General features: G+C 43.9%; 1 protein-coding gene across 1 annotated transcript; it reads left to right on the top strand.

The window, feature by feature from the left end:
• Positions 1 to 805: 805 nt before the first annotated feature.
• LOC310779542 (F-box only protein 5-like) lies at positions 806 to 11,538 on the top strand (the record flags this gene model as incomplete). The annotated part of the gene is made up of 6 exons (XM_083640066.1): positions 806 to 923; positions 5,445 to 6,069; positions 7,179 to 7,349; positions 7,924 to 8,014; positions 8,643 to 8,825; positions 11,278 to 11,538. 6 exons carry the CDS (start codon positions 806 to 808, stop codon positions 11,536 to 11,538), a joined length of 1,449 nt encoding a protein of 482 aa, XP_083496192.1.
• Positions 11,539 to 12,474: the final 936 nt, after the last annotated feature.

Consider the following 12,474-nt stretch of genomic DNA (forward strand, 5'->3'; position numbering starts at 1 on the left):
TTGCTGATGTCTAAATGTACCCTTTTGCCCTGCCTGTTTTTAACTTGTGCATAGCGTTCTTTCTTTTTTGGTGTGGGAGTACTATGAGAGCAAAGCAAACCCCAGTCCGATTCCTTGTATGTGTACATACTTGGCCAATAAAGCTGATTCCGATTCTGACAATATTGGTCAGGCCCAAGGATTCTGATTTTCAAGTCATCAGCATAAAGTGAAGGCACAGGGAGACTAGCTGTATGGATGTGGATTCAGTTATCTGGAACATAGTCTAAATCAGCCTGCAGGCACTGAACAATCATGACTGACCTGACCCATTTGGCTTTGCCCAACCCATAGTTTTTGAATGAAAACTCATGAGTGAAAGGCAGAAGCAAATTTCTCTCTCCCAAGTTTAGTAATTGATGAAAATTCTCCTTCTAGTGCAGGCCCAGACATCGGAGCAAAGCGACCTCGGCTTGTGGGGCAAAGGGAGATGGCAGCCAAACGGCGCCAGCAAGAGGCCGATGTGAGTACCTCTGTCTTTGTTTCAGTGCCTCTTTCTTCTTCCTGTTCCTGCTAGAGTGACAGTTTTGTTTGAGAACCTTCCTATGCTTTCTGTTTCTCCCTACAGATGTCCAGATCACATCTGCTCAACCGCCTGCACCGACGGGACATGCTCGCTGATTTTGAAAAAGACCTGGACAGCTGTCCATATGGAATGCAAATTCATAATTATTATTTGTAATTATTAATTTGTATCCAATGTAGCTTCGCAGAAAACAACGAAGAGATGACTTTTTAAGACATAACGTAAGGACTAAGTGGAAAAATGTCCATCGGCAAACTCATCGAGGCCGAGGACAACATGAACTTCCCAATGTCGAACATCAACACAGTGACTTATCGCGATGGCCGGGTGGCACAGCTGGAGCAGGTCTACATCCGCGGCAACAAGACCCTTTTATTATTATCTCTGTTTTCCCAACACTCACACCCCCAGGGGACGGCTGGCTTGTGGACTTCGCACAGCAATATTTTTTGGGCATTTCTGTTTATGGACTGTTGAATTCATATTTTCACAACATTTCTTTCATTTTAACCAAGTCAGTACAGGATGTACTATACAGATCACAGGCACATGGTGGTGGTGGTGGTGGTGTTCCAGCACAGGTATTCACAGACGGTGTGACCAGTCTCTATGACAACCACATCCACATTAAAAAGGTTGCCTTCCTTCAGCAACTGAGATTTCAGGCACTTGGAAGCAACATGTAACACGAGTAGATGGAGTTACTGTAAAGGCACTTGATGTGCTACTTGTTGGGTTTCCTGTGAGCATTATAACCATTCATTCACTATAACTTCAGTTGGTCAGAAAACACATCAAGGAGGAAGTGATCATCTGGTGAAACTAAACCTATCGTCTATGTATTTGGCAGTGATATTGATACAGTATAACAACTCACATGGCTTAATATATTAATATATCTGGTATCCTGATTTCAAAACCATCTGAAATGCATATGATTACAAAAGTCATTACAACTGTTAGAATCTGTGACACAAGTGAGGGTGTGTTCCCAACTAGTCATCGTTTAAAATAGATTTATCATCATTTATTTTCTTAGTAGAGAATTCACTGCTATGTAATAGAATTGCAGTTGCTGCAATTATTTTAGTGTTAGGACAATTCAAAGTCAGTGAATAAAACTGATCTTAGATTATCTTGCTTAGCGGAAACCAACATTTTTATGCACAAGTTACAGGCTCCGTATACTGATTTGTATAAATTATATTTTTTTTTATAAATGACCTTACTATTTTAATATTATATTGTTACCTTAATTTCATGTATTATGTATTACTATGTAAATGTTGTTTTGTTATTACATAAAACTGATCTTAGATTATCTTGCTTAGCGGAAACCAACATTTTTATGCACAAGTTACAGGTTCCGTATACTGATTTGTATAAATTATATTTTTTTTTATAAATGACCTTAATATTTTAATATATTAAGTTACCTTAATTTCATGTATTATGTATTACTATGTAAATGCTGTTTTGTTATTGTAATACAACCAAAATGTAAACTTCTACTTGAGTAGCCTACTTGTATTTGAGTACTTTAGGACACACGCACGCACGCACGCACACACACACACACACACACACACACACACACACACACACACACACACACACACACACACACACACACACACACACACACACACACACACACACACACACGTTCTGACTGCACGTTCCTTTGCTTGGTTACAGTGACCTCTGGTGGTAGAACATGAGGCCTGACATGCTGTTCATGACTTATCTACCAGCCATGCATAATGTATGTATGTATGTATATAATTTATTTATACAGTATATATATATATATATATATATATATATATATATATATATATATATATATATATATGTGTGTGTGTGTGTGTGTGTGTGTGTGTGTGTGTGTGTGTGTGTGTGTGTGTGTGTGTGTGTGTGTGTGTGTGTGTGAAAAAGCGGCCGGGGGGGCGGGGTAAGTTACAGTCTACCCACTGCTCCGGGGACCATAGACATATATAAGGCTAGATGGCTTAAGGCGGAGTCACCAGCGTCGTTGAAGCGCCGCCATCTTGCTACGGCAGGCTTTCTGGTACGTTCTCTGGTAGCTGTTGGAGGGTGCACAGACAAAAATACTCATAACTTGCTGAAATCTTGACGGATTTACAAACGGTTTGGTTTATTACAAGCATATTCCGTTCCCGAGATATGGCAACAACAAAACAAAAAACACTAAAAACACTATATTTTTGATGGGCTCCAAATTACACCAAAATTATACCGAAGCATCTATGCCATGAGAGGGATTCAGGCACAAAGTTTCATGCAGTTTCATCCATTTCCCTAGGAGTTATGATCATCTGATGTGATAATACTAACCCAACAACAGATGCTCATAGCTCCTAGCAAAATGGATGAAACTGCATGAAACTAGGTGCGTGAATTCATCTCATGATGATGATGCTTCAGTTTAAGTTTGGTGTAATTTGGAGCCAAAAATAATAATAAAATGTTAGCGTTTTTTTAACCCATAGATATATATAAAGCTGTGGTGCCGTAGCAAGATGGCCACCATGCGACGACGTCGCTCTCCATTGACCGGCAGCGCGGGTAAGCCATCTAGCCTTATATATGTCTATGCCGGGGACCACTACACCACTGGCTGCCGATAAACACCAAGGAAGGAGAGGAGGAGGAGGAGGAGGAGGAGGAGGAGGAGCAGCAGCAGCAGGAGCAGCAGCATGGGGCATTAAAGCAGATACCGTTAATGTAGATACCAAAGCTCTCTGCTTAAAACACTTTTTGTAAAGAATACCGGAAGAAAGGTTTTAAAACGTTTCTTTACATATCTTCAAACCACAGGACTGATTACAATAATTTAACATGGCCTACCAGTTGGTGGCGATAATTCTCCGCCTGGGTGCAATTCGCCATTCAAAAGAAAAAAAAGAAGAAGAAGGCAGGAAGCCGGTGCTAGATGAAAAGCTAGCTCCGATTTTCTGGGATTTGTCCCGTGAGCTAGCAACAAGACTTCTGGTTGCCTTCAATGTAAAAGCGACGTAATGTATGAGATACTGAGAAGAACGTTCTCAATGTTATTAAAACAGATAATGTCATACAGAAACATAATTTGTATTGTATAGCTTTAAATGCTTAATGTATAGTTTTACTGTGCACATTTATAATTTTTCAATGGCTTTTGTGTGCTCTAGGCTTGTGCAAAAAGCTTATTTTACTCTGAAAACCGGTCCGGAAATGCTTATTGTAGCTCGTATTATTGTTGCTGACGGAACAACCGTAAAGGTACGGCAGGCCAAAAGGCTCAATTTTCGTCACGGGACCGGAACTGCTTCTCTCTCATTGGTTGGCGTATTTTCGGCACGGATTTCAAACGACGAAGGCTGGCGCTTTTTCATTCTGACTTTAGCATTTAATGTTGGCAGATCGGCGTCGGTAGTACAACAGGCAGAGAGCAGGTTAGCTAGGTTAGCTAGGCGGCGAATTGGACTGAAGCTACAGGCTAATGTAATGTTGATAACGACATTAACACAAACGCAAGGTGAGAACTGGAAGCTTGTCTTTGCCTTTCTAGCTTGAGGCCCCGCTTGGAACTGTGTCGTTTCTCTCCACAGTTTTCGGGACTAGCATGAGATATATGGACCTATGCTAACCGGGCTACATGTTGATGTGTCAATAACGTTAACGTTAGCTACGTTAGCTTACCAACTAGCTAGGTAGGCTGTGTTGCAGCTAACCCTATGCATTGGAAATATCGCCAAATACAGGCCAGGTGACGTGCTGTTAAATCTAGTTGTGTGTCTGTAACGTGATATCTGACAAACTGTTGGGAAAGTGATCCGATTCTAGTATTGCATAACGTTAGTTACTTTGCATGCAGCCCACGATACGCGGCTAAACTTTGAGGCAATCCCTGTAACGCTAACGTAACTTAACTAGTTTGTCAGCGTTCAACACGTCTCATCTCAAAATGCATTTGACCTAAGTAATGGTGGATTACATTTTAAAGAGAGACTGGGCTATGGCTGCAAACCAGCGTATAGTCATAGCCTTTCCGCCCAATGTTACACCGCGCCAAAATCAACTGCTTTGTAAAATAGTTGACTCCTAGAATGTATTCAAAGTACAGACATGCATACATCTTTTTTATATAACCAATCTTATAGTAACGTATGTGCATTTCATTTCTAACACGCTATCGTCACTGTCAAGGTTATGTGTAGCTAGGTTAGGCGTATTACTAGTAACGATAGCTAGCTTGCATGAGTGATGCCATTCAGCTTGATAGCTTTCAGTGTGATTCTCAAAACTTTTTCATATCAAGGACCCCAAATGTAACGTTACACATCAAGGCTGCACACCCCTATTATTTGATGATATCTTGTCGGACCCAAATCTGAGAATATATTTTATTGTGTATCTATATTATGTATCTTTATGTATTGTATGTCTTGTCTTGTTTTATATGGACCTGCGCTTGTGTCTGAAATACAGTTTGAATTGAATTGTTAGTTATGCAGAATTCCATGACTAGTTATCTGTACTGTGTAGGTCGATGATTACAGTGGGACTATGATCAAAATATGCGTTCTGCAACATTATGTGTGAACTGACTTGTAAATGAAATAATGGTCAGAAAAAAACGATTCCTGCACACTAACAAAAAACAGATGATCTAAGGTAAATTGCAGTGTGCAGGAATTTTGACACACCTGTCTACAAGAAACTGAAGGTGTGCATTTAATTTGCTTCTATTGTCAAATGAAATCATGGTGGAATTGAACAAGTCATCAACCCTGTTCATCCCCGGAACCCACGTTGAGAACCACGTTGCCTAACTCCCCTATATAACCCCCTATTTTTCTTCTTCTACTTTTTTCAGGATTATACTGTGTGCTGTGTATGTCCCATACTGAGGTGGTCATCATGAAATGTCCTAGCTACGAGGCCTCCAGGGGTAACAGCATGGAGAAAATCCCCGGTGCCCCTGCTGCTGTGGCTGCTGTCGAGTTCAAGCCGTCTCACCCCAGAACCTCCCCGCTGAAAGATCACGTCCTCTTCAAAGCCCCGCTGTCGCCCGTGGGTGTGACCCCGGTGCTGTTCTCCCTCAACGACGACACCAGAGCGGTCCACAACAAAGAAAACAGCCACAGCAGAACGCATGACAGGGCTTTAGAAGAAGGGGACAGCGGCTACCTGTCTCTGCAAAACAGCCACCATGGGGAAGAAGAAGAGGTCCATGGACAACCTCCAGCAATGACTTCCACTCCTGCTAAACGTCAAGAAAATACAACTACATTGAGTCATTCTAGTCCCTCTAAGTGCCAAGGGAAGGCGACCTCCAGGTGTCCCGTGTCTCTGGTGATGGCTTCCACTCCCACGGTTTGTCCAGGGAGGAAAGTGTCGTCCAGCGCCGCCAGCCATCACAGCGACGCCAACCTGCCCATACTGAACTTCCAGCGGGCCGTGTGTGAGGAGCTTGCCAAGAGCTTCCAGAGGAATAAGAGGTATGTATGATCACAAAAACTCCCCTTATAACTAACGAAGAAGACGTTTGGTTCCTCCTCGGTGTAAACGGCAACACACAAACCATCTTCAAAAAGTGCCAACAGCAGACCTACAGTACCTGCTACGAAGGCCGAGGCATCTGAACATAGCCCCTCCCATCCTCCGCAGCTTTTACATCTACTGCTACATATAGAGCCTCCTCCTCACGTCTGTTTGGCCTGGTATGAGGGTCTCTTAGAGGCCAATAAGTGCAGAGGGTGATCACCTTGGGGGTCCAAGCTCTGCCGGGGGGCAGTGCTCACCCTCCCAACGGCTTTATGACCAGAGGGCGGTGAAGGAAGCAAGTAAGATCGTGAGGGACAGTAGGACTTGACTCATAACCTCAGCACCTGCTTTCAGATCCTGCCCTCTGGTAGGAGATACGCTGCCCCTATATTTAAAACTAACAGGGGGAGGGCCAGCTTCATCCCCTCTATCAGGCTCCTTAACAAACATAGGCCCCCCTGAACCCCTTTGCTACCCCCCTCATCATTTTGTTTACTGCAAAGCCTGTCGTCGCCACGTGCATCAAAATTAACTGGTCAGACAAACATGCTTCAAGCAAATCATTTCAGTGACACCCTCCCTCCCCTAAGTTACTGTGCCGATGGAGATGGCTGGGGAGTGGGACATGTTCTTTGCTACCTAGAGCAGCTCTATGCTGGACGCCCCATTGGAGAAGAAACTGGGCGTCCCAAAGAAACCTGGTGCAGAACATTTGAGAAAGGGCTGAAAGGAAAAAGGACTAAGAACAGGTCACAGTTGTGAATGAGACCTCGTCCTCAATGTTATTTACCGGTTTAAATAAAGGCACACAAAACAAAAACTCTGGAGACCGCCCCCAGAGCAGCAGCAGATAGACTAGAGCCAGGATGAGTGAGTGAAGTGACTAAAAAGGGTCGAGAGCATAGCGATGGATGTTAAGGTTTGATTCCCAACTAGGTGCACCTACACTCTTTAGTTCGGACTGTAACGCATCTGTGAAAAATGACAGGAAGTCTGTATGTTCTCATGCGTTTCAGGTTTTCATGAAATGACAGGAAGTCTGTATGTTCTCATGTGTTTTCAGGTATGACTGGAGCGTTGTTGCTAAGGTGGCAGAGGATCATCTTCTGGACCGGGTTATCGGAGCCCAGATGGGCCTAGAGAACGTTGACGTGTTTTCATCTCTGCTGTCCAGGAACATGAGAGGAATCCTCACCCACATCCTGGCTCAACTGGGGGACATGGACCTCATCAGGTAAACACAGCGGCATAAAACTGATGCTTCACTCTCAAGACATATCATGTAGCAGGAGAAGAGGGGCTTTGCACTCAGAGCGGCGTGCAAAGGTGACTACATTTGAGCTCAGAGGAGCAGATGAAGGTACAGATGTTCCAGACCTTCACTTTTATTGGTCTGACCAAACAAAACAAAACATCTGGCAACACATGATCTACTTGAAATGAAGGAGAAAGTCATGTTGCATCAATGAAGGAAGGTTTTACTACCAAGGTTTGATCGTTTATGTCCATTATAAAATGATGGCAACATTTTCTGCATGCTCAGGACAATGTGCCCACATAATTCTCATTCTAATAAACAGTTACTTATTGGCCAAAAACTGAAATCAGAGAATCTCTGATGCCAACATTTAGAAGGAACATTCTTTTAATAATGATGAATGAATTTCTTTGTTTCTAGTTTTGTGTTTCCCCTGCAGTTTCCTACCTGTTAATGTTAGCCGTTTATATCACTTATGTCTTTTATTTGAATGAATGTCAATTTAATTGAATTAATGTTGTCTTGTGTTTCCTGTTTTCCTGTCTCCTAGCTGTAGGAACGTGAGTAAAACATGGAGGCAGATCATCTGCGAGGACAGAAGAGCCACCAGCAGGTGTCAGCAGGCAGAGCAGGCGCTCAGGGTGAGGGGAAAAAACACTCAAAGCACAATTCAAATATCATTCAAATTTAGCGTGCTCCTCCCACGTGCTACATGCTGCCGGTGAAGCTCCTCCCTGTCAGGTGAAGTGAAGCGGCTGGTAACTGCACATGTGTCAGAGGAAGCATGGCCAGATCGGCAGAGGGCGGATCAGCGACCGGGGCAGTCAATAGGGCAGCCAGGCATGGGGATAAATTGTCCAAGTATAAATTGGGGAGAAAATGGGGACAATTTCTGAAAAAATTAAATGAATAATAATAATACAATCTAGCTCAGTGGTTCTCAAACTTTTTCGCGTCAAGCAAGGACCATTAAACTGACACACATTTACACCACGGACCCCATTTGATAAGATTTGGTCCCAGCCGTCCCCCATCTGATAAGACTTTTGCTCTTAGATGTTTTATTACAGAAACTGTATGAAAGCCCTGACCAGCTGATAAGACTTTTGCTCTTAGATGTTTTATTACAGAAACTGTATGAAAGCCCCCTGACCACAACAGTCATTGTGTTACTTATGGATGGTAATGCTGTGAAAATAATTGACCCCCTGGATCTCATTATACTTGCACCGTCATTGATTCTTGGTGTGTTTTTGCCGTCTCCTGCAGGAGAACCAGGGCTCTCTGGGGCAGAGACGCTGCGGTCTGACCAGAGACGTGGGTGTGTCCCGGGTCGTGCTGTCCTGCATGCAGAGCCTGGCGGACAAACGGGGCCCTCCCTCGCACAAGGACCCGACACACACTCTTCTCACACGGCGCTCCCAGCGTTCCCGCTTCACAGAATACCTGGAGGTGAGTTTGACCGGACAGACGCTTCAGCTGCTCATTTACCAGTTTCTTGGTTTTTAGGGTGGAATTGTTGCCACTCGTGTTAATACTGAGGGGAAAACCGTTCGTACAACATGGGCTGCGATTAACCATTATTTATTAATGAATTGTTCCTTTTGCCTCATCGATTAATAGACCCTTCTCACGGGGGCCATTTTGTGTCGAGAAGCCAGGGTAAACACAGGTGCAAGCAAAACACTAATGAGGGTTTCCAACTTCCATGATTGGAATTTGGAAACCCTCATTAGTGTTTTGCTTGCACCTGTGTTTACCCTGGCTTCTCGACACAAAATGGCCCCCGTGAGAAGGGTCTATTGTTGAGTCTGTAAAATGTCAAAAATAATGACAATTTCCCAGAGCCTAAAGTCATTGTTAAAATGTCAAAATAATGACAAGTTCAGTGTTTTCCACTAGACAAAACGGCTGCAGGACGTGTCCTTTAAGATTTCAAATACATGACAATGGGGATAAATTCAGGACACATTAAATCTCTGTTTATTGAGCTTAAAAACAATTGATATAGGCGCTATATAAAGAATGACATAATTAGGCATGTCGATTTATAATTTTATATGAAAGTATAAACAGCCATTAAGACTCAATTAGCCTATCATTTCCAGAGGTGCAACCGTGCTTTTCGGGTCACATGGTGCACGATAGCATAGCATGCAAAACTTCAGCCGTACCAACACACTTACTAGAAAAACAACATATTTTCTAACAAGCATTTGCTATTTAAAGGAACTTTAAATAGGTATGTTTGTTCATTTTCTTCTACTGGTGGTTCCTTTTAAATAGGTAACATCTCACCCATGTGACTCCACCACATGACCTCCTTGTAAGCTTTCAATTCAGCACCTGTATGAGATTGCATTTCTATCCTGATGAAGACTTTGTGAGTGGAAACCTGTTGGTTTATATATCCCTGCTTTTATTAAAGCATTTTTAAGACTACTTCAGAGTGCATCAGATGCCTTTCTCCTGGCTGCTGCCTACACCTGTGGACCTCCTTCACCCTTAGGGCTTTCACACTGGCAGGGCTCCATTCCGGTTCCCAAACCCAAATTTTAAACGGCCGGCGCGTTCAGACCGAAAAAATAATTGGTTCGGAACCTGAAAAGTTGGTTCTCAGCGGAACCAAAAAATAGTTGTTTTTTCCTTGGGAACCGTGACATCATCAGTGGGCGTGTCTCAGTCTAGGCTGTGAAAACGAGCAGGAAGGAGAAGAAGGCAGTGACAACACGGAGAAAAATAATTTGCAGTGGTCTCCTGAGGAAACCAAATGTTTAGTGGCGATTTGGGCATCTACCGAATCTCAAGAAAAGCTAGAAAGCAGTACAAGAAAGAGCATGTCGTATGCCGAACTTGTGGAAGAGATGGCCAAGGCTGGGTTCACTCGAAACGCCAGACCAAATAATTAATCAACTTTAAAAAACTGAAGGATTACCGAATAATGTCCTCCCACTTTGGTTCCGCTTAAACTGGTGTGAACACGGGCTGGTTCGCCAGAAAGCACCAAGGTTCTGAGACTCCAGAACGGAGCCAGAGCCAGAACCATGTCTGTCTGAAAGCGGTAACTCTGGACCCTCACTTTTCCCCCCTCTTTTTTTCATCTCTGTTCATATTTTTTGCCCCATCCTTGAAGAGCACCTGCTTTTTTACCTGACAAACTCAGATTTTTACTCTACAAACTCTGGTTCCTTGAGCCAATGCTGCACTCCCATCTCTATACTAGTACCTAGTCTGTATTGTGCAGGAACACATGGATGTTTATTTGATTGTGCCCGTCACAGTTCAGGGCAGGCCTGCCAAATAGCTCTACTACAAACTTTAGATTATGTTGGCCACAACCAAACTTGATCTCTGCAGCGCTGCTTGAACGCCCCGCCCCCCTGGTGAGGACTGCTGACAGTGCTGAGGGCTGGCAGCCAGCGCCCAGGGGACCCATGACACTTTAGGTGTGAGCGTACACAGTTAGTCTGACCAGGAGCAACAAAGTCTTTATTTTATAATTGCACGAAAAGGAGAAAAGCAGCAAATGTTGGTATTTGTGAAGCTGTAACAAGAGATTATTGGGTGTTTTTTGCTTAATGAATAAGTAAAACAATTAATCAAGTGTCTGTTTTATGTCAAGTAAAAGGGGAAGAAAAGTGGAAGGTCTTACCCGTGCAGTGGTGATACTGTAGTAGCCTAGGTAAACCCAGCCCCCACGTGACCTGCTCTCTCAGTTCCCAGACACTAGCGTGTGACTGTGAGCAGGTCTGAGAGCAGGTCACGTGGGGGATGGGTTTACCCAGGCTAATACTGTAGTACTTCACAAAGAGTAACTCGGGCTTATAACATTTAATCGGTTGGTCTCTTCCAGAAGGGAAATGCATTGAGATGATTTTCTGGACTGTTTGTTTTGTGTGTGCAGGCGGCCAGCGGTCTGAAGCAGCACGAGGCTCTGCGTCCCTGTAGGCGCTGCGGCTCGCCCGCCACCCACCTGCCAGAGGCCCAGCGGGCCACCTGCACCCGGCCCGCCTGCCAGTTTGACTTCTGCACCCTCTGCCAGGAGGCCTTCCACGGCTCTGCCCCGTGCCGCGCCCTGCTGCCCCGCCCACACGTCCTGCTGCCCCGCACGCAACCAAACTCCACCAAGGCCGCGCGCAGCAAGAGGAGCCTCAGACGCCTGTGAGATCGCTGTGTCGCCTCTGACACAGAAACTTGATTTTATTAGTTTTATTCAATAACTTTGAGCTGGCTGGGACGTCCTCTGCGAAGGATGGAGCTCCAGCCTGGCAGCGATAGTTAGCCAATGTTTCCGTTGGCCGGCAGACACACAGATCTCACAAGCTCAGCCTGAAATCTGGACTAAGCCAAAGTGAACTCACGCACTGTATGGTTCAATACACTGTCATGGGACAATCAACCAGGAAGTACCACCAGGCTAACTTGTCGCCAGTCAGCGACAGGAAATGCCACCAGGCTAACTTGTCGTCAGTCACCAACAGGAAATACCACCTGGCTAACTTACGCTCAATAGACCCTTCTCACGGGGGCCATTTTGTGTCGAGAAGCCAGGGTAAACACAGGTGCAAGCAAAACACTAATGAGGGTTTCCAAATCCCAATCATGGAAGTTGGAAACCCTTATTAGTGTTTTGCTTGCACCTGTGTTTACCCTGGCTTCTCGACACAAAATGGCCCCCGTGAGAAGGGTCTATTGTGCAAGAATTTTATTTGTTTTTAAATTACTGAATGATATGTATGTACTGTATATATATATTTGTAATATGTATATACATGTGTATGTATATATTTATATGTGTATATGTATGTGTGTATGTGTATATGTATGTATGTCTCGTCAATGTTTTTAAATAGTTCCGTTTTACAGTTTTTATTTGTCAATAAATGTTGATTCAGGAAGTCTGACATTGTATTTCTGACATTGTATTTGCATTTGTACCGTAAATATAAGTTGCATAAAACACGACTTGTGTCTTTGTCTTCCTTGGCTACTGCCCCCCCCCCCAAACGCCAGCTGCTAGTCAAATGCTTGGTAGCCTTTTGACTCGACGTCGCTGTGGCTAGTGAAGTCCTTATTGCAGCAGATGAAGAAATTAGTTTAC

This window comes from Poromitra crassiceps (genome assembly GCF_964638095.1).
Source record: "Poromitra crassiceps genome assembly, chromosome: 7".
Taxonomy (NCBI): Eukaryota; Metazoa; Chordata; class Actinopteri; order Beryciformes; family Melamphaidae; genus Poromitra; species Poromitra crassiceps.